At 37.1% G+C, this 17006-nt stretch overlaps 1 protein-coding gene across 6 annotated transcripts in view; it reads right to left on the reverse strand.

Annotated features, from left to right (window-relative positions):
- The window catches only part of THRB (thyroid hormone receptor beta), a 155643-nt gene that overhangs the window by 18055 nt on the left and 120582 nt on the right, over positions 1-17006 (reverse strand). For all 6 annotated transcript variants that reach the window (XM_053982749.1, XM_053982767.1, XM_053982758.1 and 3 more), the window contains one exon: positions 1684-1784. In XM_053982749.1, coding sequence (XP_053838724.1) covers positions 1684-1784 — 101 coding nt within the window. The remainder of the gene's footprint in view (positions 1-1683; positions 1785-17006) is intronic.

Raw genomic sequence — 17006 nt, forward strand, 5'->3', positions numbered from 1 at the left:
TTAAATTCCTCACAATTTACTCTTCAGAAATCATGTGTGAGGATGCTTTGTTCATGAAAGCACTTGCCAAAGCAAATCTTTGGTTGTCAGCCTTGATTATGCTTGTTACAAAACTAAAATGACTTTGAGAGGAAGCAACTAGTAAACATCAAATTAATTGAAAATTTATTTTATATAATAAAACATATAACTTTGATAAAACATATAACTTTGTTGATATAACATACAGCTTGAAATGTGTATGCAGCTCCTCCAAGAAATTAATTACTTTTTGCAAATTGTTATCTCAGTTCCTTGTGTGCATAAGCATTATTTTAAATTGTACATCAGACAGAAGAACTGTATGTGAAGATAAAAGCAAATTTGTGTGCTATGTCTCTAAAATAGCTGGTAGGCATAAAAAGAACTACTTGACTTGAAGTAATGAAAACCTTAGCAGGAAAGCTTGCAATAGATACAGTGTTCAGCTGGGAACTAAGTATATTTCATAATACCCCAGTGCTGCTTACTTCCCATTATATCTGAATTAAGTTGCATCCATACATGTTATGTATTGTTATCATCTGGTATTCAGGATGCAAATGTGTAAGAACCACTTGTGCAGCTCTACAGTTCTTTTTAGAGATATAAGTACTTTTTTATACTTTGTATGTAAGTATATGTATAAAACCATTATGAATATTACCATCAATCTGCTATACAAAGGATATTTAGGTCTCTGTGCATTGCACAGAGGGCAATGATGTACAACCAGAAGAACTACTTCAACACAAGAGTTACTGTGATGAGGAGCTCTAAAGCCAATCAAAACCCAAAATATCAGATCCAAATGTTCCAGACTTTGTGGGTGAACAGAATGAGACTTTCATGGCTTAGTCTTATGACACTAGCCCAAGACATGTGTGGTCCCATTTGTTTAGAAAAACTTTTTTTTTTTTTACTTTCTGCAGGAAAGAATAGCTTTCTTATAGAATCTCAAGCTATTCAGGCAATCTCATGGCAGTGAAATCATGTAAGATGTGTCTGATTGTGTTACTCCATTTTTTTGTTTACTTGCCCAAAGCAATCTCTTTTTAAATTTAATTTTGCATGTAGTCTTGGACATGCATTTTAGGGCTGAAAGCACATTTCAATACGCTTAAGTTAAGGAAGTCAAAATCTTTTTGAAACTATTTTAACTGGGTGTCAATGCTTCCCAAATTGATGGATGTTACTGTAGGATGAGCACGTGGAAAGGATTTTGATTTTTGGTTCTTCACAGGGATGGTGAGAGGCACTGGAACACTGCTAATCGCTACAGACTCTTCATGGCCATAAGCAGAACCTTAGCTATTGCATAAACAGCTTCGGTAGATTAGCTGGGAACATGCTGATGTACCCTGGATGAGAACATGGCTAAAGAAACATTAAAAATGGAAATTCAAAAGCTAACTGTTAAACAGCAGCAACAGCAATCTAAATTTCTTGTTTTATTTTCAGAAGCAAACACGGCAAAAACCAACTATATTCCTTATGCATATGAAGAGCAGCAGCATGACCAGATATGGCTTATCATCAGTACTGGATGTTCTTATTAGCTTCTAATCTGTCTTTATTTGATTTGACAGCACAGTTCAGGAAGTCTGTATAATGGAGGTGCTGGAGAGCTATTTCTGATTCCCACTTTCCCACCATGCCATTTACCTTGCAACCTTCGCAAGTGATGCAGCGATAATGATATCCGGTGGCTTTGTCCCCGCATACTACACATAGCTCATCCTTGTCTAAGTAACTGGGTATGTACCCTGCAAAGAAAAAGAGGATGTGGCATGTAAACTCCATACAAAATTATATTATATATTTGATATAAAAAGATTGTATTAAAATCCACCTTGTACATTCATCTTGTCATAAATGCGCCATATGCATCTTGTCAAACAGCACCATACTTCTGAACTCACTGAAATTCCTGAGTAAGTTTGTACTATGTTACAGACTTAATTAAACACAGTCTATAAGATTTTATATTCTTCAGACTGATTCAGTGTCTACTGCTCAAGAGGAAAAAGTTGGAACATGATTTCTCTCTCCTGAGTGAAATACTACATCAGAAAATATTCATTACTTCAAAAGATTGTATGTGAAATAATAAAATAGTAGTGGAGGCATACAATATGTTTCTGTTCTACATATCAGAAAAAACCTCAATATACTTATACACTGCAGATGAGACCCTAAGTTTCAGTGTGACTGGGGGACTTGGTAGTAAGAAATATTTACTGACAGATGGTTTGTTTCAAAGCAGAAAGGTATGAGTAACATATAGCCCAAGTTGTACTGATCCTGCCTGACCTGTATGTGTTCCACAGGAATACTTAATGCAGCCTGAATTTAAAGCAAAATATGCAGACATTCAAATATATGTGTGTGTGTGTGTGTGTGTGTGTGTGTGTGTGTGTGTACACATGTATGTGTTAGAATGAAATTTTCTCTTCAGAAGTGGTTTACCAGATCCAGCCAGTGCAAATATTCCTGCTGTGAAAAAAATTGGCAATGCTTGGTTCTTTTCCCACAACGACATTTGTTTTGAAAACACAAACATATTTTCAATTTGAGCAAAAAACCAAAACAATATTGATGGCAAGCAAAAAGTAATCATAACCACAGACAACTTTAAAACAGGGTAAAATACAAACCTTTCAAAATCAATGTTTCCATGACTCATAACTAATGGAGTTACAGTTTGTAACTTTACCTTCTGAAAATCTCACTGTGAAGATGTAACATAGAGATCTCAGATTCCCTTTGAGGCGAGAGAGGAAAGTGCACCTATATGTATAACTGCGTAAGATTAGTGGAGTGTAGTAAACATTTCACAGGATCTCACAATGGCTGAGGTTGGAAGTCACTTCTGGAGGTCAACTGCTCCAACACCCCTGCTCAACACAGGGCCACCTAGAGTCAGCTGTCCAGGCCCATGCCCAGACAGCTTTTGAGTATCTCCAGGGACGGAGACTCCACAACCTTTCTGGGCAATCTGTGCAAGTGTTCTGCTCTGTCACCTTCAGAATGAAAATAAAATACTATTTTATTATTCTCAGAAGGATTTCCTGTACTTCTATTTTTGCTCATTGCCTCTTGTTCTGTCACTAGGAACTGAGAGGAATCTGGGCCTGTCTTCTACAGTATGGGGGATCAGTTATTCACATACACTGATATGCCCCCTCGAGCCTTCTCTGCTCCAAGCTGAAGAGTCAGCTTTCTCAGCTACTCTTCACAGAAAAGATGCTCCAGTTCATCATCTCTGTGGCCCTTTCCCAGGCTTCCTCCAGGATGTCTGTGTCTTTCTTCTATTGGGGAGCCCAGAACTGGACCCAACACTGCAGATGTGTTTCACTAGAGCTGAACAGAAGGGAATGACCACATCCCTCAAGCTGCAGGTGATGATACTGCTCCCCTTGTGCAGAATTTGGCCTTTCCCTTTGATGAACTTCAAGAGATTCCTCTCATCCCATTTTTCTAGCCTGCCTAGGTTGCTCTGAATGGGCAGCACACCCATCTGGTGTTCCAGCCGCTCCTCCCAGTTTTGCATCGACTGCCAGCTGTCTGAGTGGAATTTTTGAGTGCAATGAAGAAGAGCCCTTTGGATGCAGCTACCTGTGACACTATCCCTTACCACTGGCTTGCTGAATCCATCTGTGGCACCACACTTACGGCTAGACATGAAGGCTGATGTCTTTATGCAGCACTCACAGTCGTATGGGTTGGTACAGCTTGGGGACTTGGGACACAGTCACTTGGAGGGGAACTAGCACAACTCAGGGCAGCAGAAGACTCTTGTGGGATGCTGCAAGAGGGGTGGCCATCATCTTCCTGCAACTAACATTCCAGAGGGTCAGCTCAGTAACAATTTAAATTCAAATGCCTTCCTAAGGCTATGCTTCCAGAGGTTCTCCAGAAAGGAAAGTCCAAATTAGACAAAACACTTAAGTGAGCTTAAAATGCTTAAACTTTACAGAGGCTGGTGAGTAAATCAGGAGAAAGTAAAGAAGGCAAAAAGTATTTGTATGGCCTAATTTGAGTATAATTATGAGAACCTCAAATTATAAAGGAACACATATCCCTGTTCTCTAAAACAATGAAGCAGAAGTACATGGAAGCCATTCCTGGATACAGGCATCCTCAGGTTTGTCAATATTCCAAAAGGGGAGTGGGGAAATGAGCTAAGAACTTAATGTTGAATCAAACCAATCTACAAGACAGCGAAAGAGCAGATTTATATTCAGGCTACATTCCTCCATGATGAACAAGTTATGCTTGGATAGACTGGTGGCCATGTGACATTGAGAGATGAGAGACAGCAGGGTTTCAACTCTAATTACATCACTGACTCCTAATAGACACTATGCCAGTGGGGGATTAGCAGAGGCTATTATCTCCATCCTGCCCCCACTCTGCTCACACCTGCCTCTGCACATGCAACACATACACGATATAGAGTGGGCAGAGTGGGCAGAAGATGCAGCAAAGGGATGCAGAATTTTCCCCTAAATGTATCATAAAGATCAATGGCTTCTTGTTATTGCTGGTTACTGATATTCATGAAATAGAGTCTTTGCACAGCATAAACTACATCCTCAAAAGTTCAGTATCCCTCATTAGCTTCCTCAAGAATTGCTTCTGAATTAAATGCCTTGATATTTCATTAATTATTTAACCTGGTTAGTGCTGCTCATGTAATGGCAACTTGTTCTACTGGAGGAGCGGGAGACCATTTGTCTAAACCACTTCCTTAAATATATACAGTAGGTCATGCATGTGACCACTGCTGTCCATCTCCTTCCTGGAGTTTTGTGACTTTATCCAATATAAAAAAAGAGTTTCCAATCTGGCAGAACACACAATCTCCTAGGGGCATTCCTAGTCAGAAATTAAAAATGGCAACCACATTGCCAATTTCTTGCATCAGAAGCATTAAGTGCCACCTACTTAAGCTACCTAAATATTATATTCAGTACTTCCACAGATTGAGTCCATGTCACAAGGGAAGTATACACCTGGAACTCTTCTAGTGATTGAACAGGAAACATGAATAGAAAAATCTTATTCCAAGAAATCACTGGCAACAGAACTGTGCAATACACGTCTTTTTTTTCTATTACAGTTTTCTATATTTTTAATACTTCTTCCAACAGCTAATGGGGTTACAAACAGTTAGACTGGGAAGATTGGACTTTCAGTAGTATTTTTAAAAGATACAATTCAGACAGACATCACTGCAAAAGGAGTAAGTGGATTTACATTCAGTTCTTACAAACACTAATGTCCATTCTAAACAATTTCTAGTAGTGGCAAATATCCTGTATGACCTCTGTATAAATTCAATATCATTTCATTTAAAAGACGTGCAGATAAACAGACTCAGTACATTTTTTCTGCTTCTCAGAGTTAGAAACAGCATTAGCAGGAAGAAATTCAACACTGTTTTTCTAAACATGGTACCAGCATGGAAGACATGAATAGCGCAGTGGAGATTCTTGGGGAAGCCATGGAGGGCAGCAGAGCTGTCTGTTAGATGTTTTGAGGAAAGAGAAGAGCAACAGACTTGTCTTACTCCTTGCAGCACTATTAGTAACTTGTCTCTCATATCAACAAGTACTTTTGCTTCATGTGTGTATAATAACACTGAAGCAAAGATAAAAATGTCTATGTGGAAAAGCAGATGCTGTCTGGACAGAGTAACTCTGATGCTCTCTTACTAAAGAAGAATGTCTGATAAATCTCATGGAAACATCAGGTATGTTCCTATTTCAGGTGGTCATAATTTATCTTTTATTTCTTGGTCAAAACCTTTAAAGTAAATAGCTAAGAGGAACTGTTCAAGAGCAAAACCAACCTCGCTGAATTGTACAAAAACAACCAATATTGTTCCTTGTTGTTTCAAGTCTCTGTCTGCTCTATTGTCCTCATGGACTGTCATTTGTTGCATCCCGTATGATCCTCCAAGTTAATTATCTGTCAAGTATGACCTGACATTGTTTATCCCAATGCCCACCTTGGATCTTTGTTTTGAGTGGAGAATAATAGTGAATGACCTTGATCTGCCATATCTGGTGTTTCCCCTGTAGCTTAAAGTAACACCTTTGGTCCTCAGACTCCCACCTGCCAGTCTGCCTAATCTTACTGTCTTGGCAAGGCTAAGCACACAGCAGGAACACTTGCCGCTCTAGAAGAATATATCATATTCTAGCCAATCTTGAGAGCTATCTAAATAACAACTGTAGCTTTGTAAAGGCATGACAGGAAACAATTCCCTTCAACAGGAAAATGCACAATGAGTCTGCCCCAAACAGCCATTAGGACAGAAGGAGATCTGCTAACCTATGCAGTCATCTGAGGTACTCCTCCATTAATACTGTATGCATGCACTCTTGAATTACCATTTGCAGGAATGATGCCTTACAGTGCCATATATGACCTTGCACAGGATAACGGGCTGGAGAGACACAAGCAAGACACTCAGTGCCTATTCCTCCCTTCAACAAAGCAAAGAAAAACTATTTCAATTATAAAAAACTCTGAAAAATTATAGTGTTTCTTCTTCCTCTGTACCTGGTACACATTAACAACATCAACAACCAAAAACATCTTTTAAGAAAAGTAAAGAACCAATTTCAGTTTTGTTTAAGTATCATTGCACATACTTTATATCTCCAGATCTGTACAGATAATGTGATATTTGCCTAGGGAATTAATCCCCACCTTAAAAACATTGTAGAACCAAATGGTATTTGACTACCAAACAGGGATATGAGTAACACCGATGCAAACAAATTATGCCTGTCTGCCAGATGTTCATTATTAGCTTGTTCCTAATCCACCAAAGATTTATAGCTTGCAGGCAGAAAATGCCATTTTTTGCTATTGCAGAAGGACAGTTACACTTCCAAGACCATTATTCAGTACTTTAATTTTCACTGTACACTAGCAGAGTCATGTATTAAATATATTCCCTGAAATCTTTCTTTCTCCCATCTGGTATGGTTTGCATGACTAGAGACCACTCACTAAAATGAGGAGTTAGGACTTACCAGTAAGCTGGTATTCACTTACTAGACATTACAGTATGAAAATTAAAAAGATGGAATTAATTACTACCTTGAGAATCCTCAACTGTATTAAAACTGAAATGTAAATTTGTACTGCTGTTCTACTGCTTTCATAGTCACCTTGAACTCTTTACAAATTATAAAAAATTACAAGGACCAGCCATGCATCATCCTGGACATACCTGTGCAGAAAAAGCTTAAATGGAGTGTTGGTGAAAGCATAAAGCCAACAGAGAAAAAGCATACTCCATTTTTATTTGTACTATTATCAACATTGATCTGAAAGGCTGGGCAGATACACTGATCTTTGTCTCCCACTTTCTTTAAATTACTCCCACTGAGAAAAATGGCTTATTTCTCCTTCAAGCTTGGAAGCACTGAGAATGTTGCTGAGCAGATTCACACTTTTCTTGTTAGCTAACTGGCTTGCATGTCCTCAATTTTGATCTCTGTTGACATCCTTTGATTTATGAAATTACTAAAATTTGGCAAAAGATTTTGCAAAGATCGAATCTGAAACACTTTATAGTCCCTTTTCTCTCCATGACTTTTCAGTGCGTTAGCTCTGCTCCTTAGGCTGAGTCAGAAACCTTATCAACAACAGTGCTTTTCCAGAGAATGTGCTGAAAACATTTTAGCCCAAACTGCGTTGTCACTCAAACTTCTGCAATCAGTACTGTACCTGCAGCCATTACCAACTACAGGTACAAAATACATCACTTTAAGGGTCAGAACATGCAGTTTCCCCACCCCTCAAATTATTTAAATGTTTTTAGAGACAGTATCTTAGTACTGCAAGAAAGTTATTTGTTTAGAAATCTAAGCCTCACTGAACAAAGCAAAGTATAACTTACTTCACTTTTTCATCCTTCATCTGGTTGTGGAAAGGTTACAGTAAAGGAGATGAAAACACATTATTTCCATTGACTTTTGTTACAAAAGAAACATAACTCCAAATGATTTATGCAATGGATTATGCAATTTTTCTTAGTGCTATTTCCTTAGATGGGTGGTCAAGGGCAAAATTAATATTTTTAAGCTTGAATAATCATTAACATAGTGGGAGCTGCTCTGCTGCAAAGGGCGGGATGACAAATTCTCAGTGTTTCTGTAAATTGATTATATCCACACACACTCCCTGCATTGATGAGATGATGTTTTGGCATAAGCTTCATGTTACTGTTTCTTAGCTATTTAGAAAGTACTCTAATGTTCTCACACTGCTGAGAACTCAGTTTGGGCTAATTCAGTTGCATACTCTAGCACTCACACACCATGTACTCTCAGCTGCACATTAATTGTCTGAGAAAAAATAGAGAGAAATAATTATGGCAAATACAATTATAAAAATAAGCAATAGCAACAACTTTCAAAGTCCTGTTCTCCCACCATACCAAGACCCCTTCCAAACATGGCATTAACCTCACTGGTATCTCACTGGTATCTGGGAAGCAAGGTGAGCTGCAGGGATGAGAAGTCAGCTCTGCTACAGCCTAAACTCAAGAATTTTCCGCTGCAAACCCTTGGTTTGGGGGGCAGCCTCTGCTTTCTGCTCTCTGCCCCACTGAATCTGAAGTTAAAGCCTAACCTCACAGACACTTGTGGACATCTTTCATTAACACTGTCCGAGAAATTACCATGCAAAGGAATGTGAAAAGCCAACTCTCATCCCAGTTTTAACTTTGCAGACATTTCTCCTATGTTGTCCAAATGTCCAAAACACTGTGCAGACACCTAGTGTGGGGAGACCGAGGTACATATTTCTTTTGTACCTTCCTAACTGCATTATCTCCTCCCTGTCACTGGGTACTCCTCCTCACAGCATAGGTGGTGTGAGGAGATCCAGGGACATTTTTATCTGCACAGGGGCAGGGGGGGCACAGGCTCCCCCTGAGCATCACCCATCCAGCAGGCAATGCTGCAAGCTCACTATGGCTGGCAGCACTGTGTGAGGAGAAAAACATTCCAGTTTAAGATCTCTGGGACAAAACTGAGAATAGCACCTCGTTCTCAGGACGATGAGCCCTGTTCTGCTTATCAGATTTCACAGTATTACGCAGAAAACAAAGTGTATCTGGCTGTCTGTTTCCTAGGGCAGGATCAGGTCCAAAAGGGCTTCCTTAATAAAACAGTAAGCTCCTGCACAAACGTTGTGCTGTCACCTTTTAGCAGCGTACACCAGAGCACAAATGGTAATGGAGCAACAAGTAGATGCAAAGCTAAACCCACATCTCCACCTCTTGATTTTCTGGACTACAATTCTTTTCTTTAAAAGTTAATTCTTTCATCAGAATTTCTGACAGATAGTCAGGAAATAATAGTTTTTAATGTACTGTAATAACTGAAGCAGCTTTCTGATATTTAGAATAACTGGCTATGCTTTATAAATGCTTTTTCTTTTTTCCCCTTAGTGACACATTGCTGGGGTCTTTGGTTGTTGTTTTTCAAGTTATTTTCTGAATTCGTTCAAAGTGACATAAAAATAGAGAAGTAATTAAATACCCTTTCACAAATTACAAGCTTTTCAACATATAAAATGTTGATTTTTTTTTTTTTTTCTTCTCAGAGGGAAAACAAGACTTTAACCATTTAGTAACTAGCAAAAGCTCTGATAGGAAACAAGTAACACGTCCATGTGCTACTGTAAAGTACAATCTGATTTGAACTGCATATTATTGAGATTAGGACAAATTTCAAGGGACTAACAAAAATACCAACTGCAACAATCAAGACTCCTCATGAACACCTGTTTAGGGAATTAATTTTGCTTTAATGGGCTATTACCAAGGCTTCTCTAACAAACTCACTCACTCCCCCAATCAATTCTGGATCAATACAGACACACATGCCCTGTGAAAAGCCTTCTGTTCTTAGGACAGGATTAAAAGATTTGTTAGTTTTACGATAGCTTGCTTAAAAGATGGAAATTAAAAAAAAAAGAAGAAAAGAGAAGATGCACATGTTCCCCGCAGTTTAGATCTCTTCTGCTTAAAAAAACTCAACATTTGCAAAGCTTTGACAGAAGGGAGGCCACTTTTTATTGATTATCACAGTAATAAAGCTCTAAAGAATCCCAAAACACATTGCTCAGTCTTTATGAATGATCAATTAAAAGCCTGCTAGAGAGCTGGCTTCCACGGAAATTCACCATCATTTCTTAGTGAAACTGAGGTGGTAGAAAATAAGGGCATACAAGCTGTTTTTAAAAACAACTCTGTATTCTTTCAAACAAACAAGTTCAAAAACTTTACGCAGGGCAGATGTCGGGTGTCTGAGCACTGAAAATAACTTAAAGCTCTGATCTAGGTGTACTAAATATTAATTATAGCCTTTAGCATTACAAAAAATGTATTCCTTCAGTGACTTTGCAACAGCAAGTCTTATTTTTTCTAAGTTAATCCTGAGATAAACTTTTCCCTTAACAAAAAACAAGACATGGGAGAAGTCTACAAAGGCTAGGAATTTATTAATTAAAACCCAACAACAGATAAATGGCATTAAAAAGCATTTAAAATTTTGCACAACACAAAAACATGCACTATCCACAACTATATTTAGCCTACAACTTGATCATGTTGTTACAGCTTCCAAGAAGGATTTAAAAAATAATTTTCTTTATTATGAAATATGATGCTGTTCAATGTATAAAATTAAGACATTTTTCTATCAATCACAGAAATTTATTGCATCAAGAGTTAGTGAGTATTTTCTGCCTCAAGGAAAATATTTCAGTTTTCCATGTAGTTAATAAAAATAAACAGTCTACTTTTTACTACAAAGATACTTCAAAAGTAGTAAATGGTGTTTTCTTTATCTCTTTTGTTACATCAGATTCATCTGGATTTTGGAAAACTGCATACAGAAAATCTAGTCTGATCAGAATAGGATATTATTTTGGTATACCATACAGGGTTTTTTTCTTCTTTAATAATGTGATTTTAAAGAAACACAGAGAATGTATACTTTGTATGCGTAAGTTGGGTTACCGAGTTCAAAACAAACAGCACTGAAAACATTTCCAAGTGTTTGTTAGTATTTTGGGCTCTTTTAAAATCTTGTTTGCTTGCTTGAAATCAGAAGAATAAATTCTAAAAACTGGCAAAGATGTAACCCCTAGGGAGCAGACATTTCACTTGTCTCACAAATGTATTGATTAGATCAACCTTTTGGATGCAAAGTCATCTTTCTTGCATAGATATATTCTTGAATTTTCAGTCTTTTTTGCTCTGCATAATCAGAAACTCATAGTTTTCACTTAGAAGACAGTATCTCAAACACATTTTCCCATACATATTTACAGTCCTATTTTCAAAATCTTTTTCCTGAGTTGCTCAGCAAACAGAGTTCACATTTACTGAAAACACGGACTTAGACAGTTTGTATGTAAACAGAAACATAGCTTTAAGAGGCAGAATATATAATGATGACATTTCAGGAGAGAAACTTTCTTATCAAGCTCACTGGTGAATAGCAAAGGAACTTAATAGTCCAGGAAAGCAGGAAAAAAAAGCAATATACTTGAAAATGTCTCTTATATATTAAGAAAAAGTGCTTAGAAATCCTCATTGCTCTCCAAAAACCTTACAATCACCTAGCAACCTATGTTACTGCTGCTTTCAATTTTAAACAGGCAGCCTTCACATTCAAAGATGCATCTGAGCCAACTGATGCAACTGTAAGTTTAAAGCAAAACAAAAACAAAAACAGAGAATATTTTTTGCTGTTGTTATTTAAATAAAATGCCCCTACCTTTCTTCTGAGAGTACGATGGCGACTGCACTTGAGAAAAAGTAGGTTTTTCTTCTGTGAAAAATTCAGGTTGGTTGTACTGATTCAGGGCCATGTCCATGTCAGAGTACTCGCTTTTAAACACGTTTCCAGGGTAACTACAGGTATAAGGCTGATTCACCGCCCAGGCCTGTTCCATATATATGTTGTTACTGTGCAGGACCTGAGCATCACAACTGCTGTAACCCTGATTATCTTCGATATATGTGCAATAATCAGTGGACTGCATGTAGCAATTGCTGCCAGCAGCTGGGTGCACTTCATATATTTCTTGCATACAGTAGTTCATTTTGTTAGCCTATCTCAGCTTCTACTTTACGTACACACACACATGCATACACACGCAGGCATGCATACACATGGATCAGGAAAGGAGCAATGAATATACACCAACAAAGTCGACTGCAAAACAGCCCGTTTTACTTCGGAGCAGCACCTGATGTGCTAAAATCCTATTTATATTGGGACGGCTTGTGAACTCCCCTGCCAGTCAAACATATTGGGAAGCAGATTTATGACAGTCAAAGGTCTTAATCTGTGACTGTAAGTTAATTCCAAGGGAAGATGGCAGTCAGGTAGCAATGACCACCAGACAAAGAAGCGACATCCTGACAACCCTCCTGTTCCCCCGTTTGTCTGGAATAATCATTTTATAAACCATTTCCAGCCTTTTCCAATATGATTAGAAAACGATTACTAAGGCAAGGACACAGTTATGTCACTGTAGTTGTCAACTTAAGTGTGAAGAATTATAAAGACTGCTTAAGAACTCCCAGAGGGGATACACTGAAAATCCTAAAATCAATAATCCTGTTTTTCAGCATTAAACCATAGAAAATCCAATAGTGCTGTGCTGATGACCGAAACAGTAGTATAGTGTTACAAAATTTAGCAACTTAATCCGTCATCAGCTTTATTGATTTTGTTTTACAGAATTACATGCATGAATCTCCCCAGCCTTCCCCACTGCTAATGAATTTACAGGAAAGCGGCTTTTCTAAACTTCAGTGATTTCAAGAAGTAATTTCTATTGAGTTCAACAGGTGGGAAACTTCAAAATAATATAATCAGCAAAAAGAACACTGCTTAAATATTGTCAATAAGCTAATTGCTGTGCTATTCTGCTTTGTTATCTTTTCTGTTTCAGTAATGAAGTACTTTTAGAAGAGCTTTTTTTCTGATAATAGAGCGAGGAAAGGAAGGAACATTTTTTGCTCATTTTGGCTCACCTATGAACTATGAACATGACAACACCACTGTACAAACAACAAAAACTGTATGGTATTTTAATTGCTTAATGCATCCCAAACTTCAGGATGGTTATTACACCTTCTTTAATCAGCCACTCTTTTTCGATCTAAAAAAAAATATTTTATTTTTAGCTTTTATTAACTGCTAGTTGGTTTTTTTATGAGGAAAAATGCGTTTTTTCTTTACAGCACAGCTAAGATACAGTAAAACTTGTGAAGTCGGTAATGAACCGGTATCCCTTTCCAATATCTGTTCTTATTATTAGGAAGGTTAGTTATTACTGATTTGATAATGAGAACTTTCTTATTTCACTCATTTTAAACTACAGGATTGCCAAAATTACTGTGTAACTTGGCCCTTTTTCTTCTATGATCTTAAGCATACATCTAACAATCTTGATGAACATACTCTTAAATAGTCTCCAAAAGTTCAGTGCAATAGGTAAGAACTGGGTGTGACATATCCATTTTTTTCCCTATCCAATATTGCTAAATATTTCAGACTAATAAAAACAACCAACAGAGAGACATTTTCCCTTCTGACATTTAACTGTAATTAACCTATCTAAATAATCAGCATTTCCAGTTAATGTCTAATTAACTACCAAATCCAGGACAAGTCCTTCCAATGATGAGAGAAGTTAAAATTCATACTTGGAGTTTTTCTTCCCTCTCTAACTATAAAAGAAGAATCTTTATCATGCATTTCTTATTAACTTGCTCATAAAATAATAATACATTTGGTAAGTCAAACTGAACTCTATTGAGATCAGTGCTACTGAAGTCAATGAAGTTGCCGTCAAAATGAACTTGTTCTCTAATAATTTAAACATTTTATTTCATGAAGACCACAATCAGTTACTGAAATCCAACAAGTAAAACCCTAATGAACCTTCATTCATTTACCATTGTCTAACTCAACAAATACCACTGTAAAATACAGTGTGAAAAAGCACACAATAAAAGTTAATTTTCATTTTAGTTCAGGCCCATCATCTAGATTTTACAAACAGTGAGTTTGTGATAAAAAGCATCTCTCATGAAAGATCTGATTTTTCAATAATGGAAGTTCAGCACTTTATAAAAATGCCTTTGTTTCATTCAAGAAATTCTGCAACAGTTGTTTATACTGAAACCCCCAAACCATTCCCACTGAGGGGATGGGTTGGTAATGCTGTAGTCTACATAACATATACAGCTTGCTAAGTTTACTTCTCCATGCTCCCAATAAAACATTCCTAAGTACCGTATCTGGGTTGTTCATTTACCACAAAAAGATCCCCTGTACCACCAACAGGAATTTATATAGAGCTCCCACAGAGGTAAGGCTGTGTTTTACAGGTTAGCAGAGCACAATACCTAGAAAAGCTTTGAAGAGCTGGGCTTTAAATTCTTAGTGAGCATTTTTGTCATGTGGATTTGCTTTGCCAGCAAAGTCAAAATTCCCACAAATCTTTTCTTTTCTTGTTTTTTCCCCCCTCTGACTGGATTTAGGTTTGTTATTGAAAAACTAAACAGAATTGAAGCCTTGTGTAGACAGAGCTGCTCCAGCCAGGATGGCACCTGAGGAAATGATATTTCAACATGCCACAGCCTGTGACTTACTTTCTGTTCCAAAATAAATCCCTCAAACATTTCTTATTTTCTATTCCTATATCAATAACGTGTCATATGTACTATTTTTGTCAAGAGTTCCTCTAACACCACAAGGAAATTAAATTACATGAAACTGTGAAGGATGAGGAAAAAATGAAAAATTACTTTTCCAAAAAAAAAAAAAAAAAAATTATGAACACTGCTAGGGAATGTGGGTTTCTTACCTGTGATATGCTACTATTAAAGAGATTTGTAGCTCTGCAGATTGTTGTTCCCTTGGAAACAAATCAGTTCAAAGAACACTGCAAAGATTTTAAAAATTGAAATATTCCTAAAATATTTTCATTTTAATCTTTTAGGGTCCAATTCTGTAGGTTTATTTCATGTACACCTTTGAATTAAATTGTCTGATACAAGACAGACAGTGTCTTTATCAAAAGTCTGAAAGTTGAGTAGAATAATATTAACAGTTTTTCTTTGTTTTGTATTCCTATTTGAATATTTGTGTCTTTACATCATGTCATGCTGAGCTTTTGTTGCCTCCAGCAATGTAATATCACACTTGGAATTTTATGAGTTCACATGTGTCTGATTATGTGAATACATGGAATTTAATCACAATCAGAATAAACTCTTCAATTCAAGCAAACAGGCCAGGAATAAAACAGAAATTTTGATACTGTAACGGCAGAGGATCCAAAGCTCAAACCTCTCACAGTCTAAGGTGTTAGTCCATTGTTCTAAAAAAGGCAGGAATTACTTGTTGAACTTGTGTCTGGAATGCCCCAAAGGTTTTTATATACTCACCCTGGTGTAAATCAGAAGAAAGTCTAACGTAGTCAGTGATATTAACTGGACAGGCAGAAATCAGGCTGTGAATGCCTGAAAGGGGGAATCTGCAGAAGAGACTGCCTTACACTACACCATTCAGCTCTTCATTAACTCCTGTTCTACAAATTATGATTAAGATTTTTAATTACAAACAACCAAATACCCCCATTAAGATGCACTTACTTCTCTTGTGACTTGGCTTGGTTACAAAACCCACCAAAATGAACCCACAGAAATGTTAAGAAAAGACAAAAACCCTGTAGCGTCCCTCTGTATGCTACAGCCCAACCAACAGAGGTCCCTGATACAGAAAAAAGACGTATCATGCAGTGCAATTTAATCTGCTGTGGAATATTACCTGCAAGAGTCCTATTCTCCTGACTGTTTCCAAACTGTGCACCCCTGGTTTAGAGTCCTGGGTATCGCAATGCTGCATATAGGGCCCCTCCATGCCATTCTAAAAGATTGTGTCAGTATGTGGGAGGTATTGCAGAGCATTCAAATCAGAAATCAGTCAGGGCAGAGTGCCACTTCTGAAGGACCAAATGGAAGGATCTTATATTGGTTGCTGCTCAGACTTCATGAATAAAGATGAATAAAAACCCAGGATTTACTAAAAAAATTTGCACATTTAAACATGTAGTTGCAAAGATTAAACGTACCATTCTGAACTCTTCACAGTTTTGTATGCCTGTATTATCAGTTTTGTAAAATGAATTTTTACACATTACAAAACAACTTTATATTTCCTATTTATGGATTTTATTGTTGCCTGAATTGTCTCAGCCACCTCTGATGGTTTTGGGGAAAAAAAAAAGAAATTAGATCATGGCTTTTCTGAGCAAACAAAAATCAGCACTTTCATAACATGGGCTACATTCCAGACAGATCTCCTCATATCATAAGGAACATATACTGAAAACTGCAACAGCTTTTGAGCAAAACTAATAATGTGGCTTTTGCAACACCCATAAGCTGTCAAATACAACTATCTCAGTGCCAACATAATGACTTACCATCTCTCTTTAATGTATGTATTTGCACCACCTTATTCATTCACTTTATGCACAATGATCGAAGACTCAAAATGATCCCTCAGAAGTATGACTATGCAAACTTAGAGATTCAACTAAGAAAGCCTCAAACATCAGAATCCAAAATAACAACAAGCATTTACAAGAACAGAAAATTAACTCTTCATGGTGTTTATTTTATTTTGAAAACTCTACTTGTCACTAAATCATAAGGTAGGTAGGATTATGGAATTCTAGTGCTGAAAAGTCACAACAGCATTTGACAGTTCCTGGAGTATGTCTCAGTGGAAGATAAGACATGAAAAAAATCATCATTTTGTCTATGATACATTTATAATAGTTGAAGGAAAAAAGCTAAATTGTTCTGACATAAAATTATTTCCTTCAGTTTGCAACAGATGCAGGAAGATTCAAACTAA

This window comes from Vidua macroura, chromosome 1 (genome assembly GCF_024509145.1).
Source record: "Vidua macroura isolate BioBank_ID:100142 chromosome 1, ASM2450914v1, whole genome shotgun sequence".
Classification (NCBI taxonomy): Eukaryota; Metazoa; Chordata; class Aves; order Passeriformes; family Viduidae; genus Vidua; species Vidua macroura.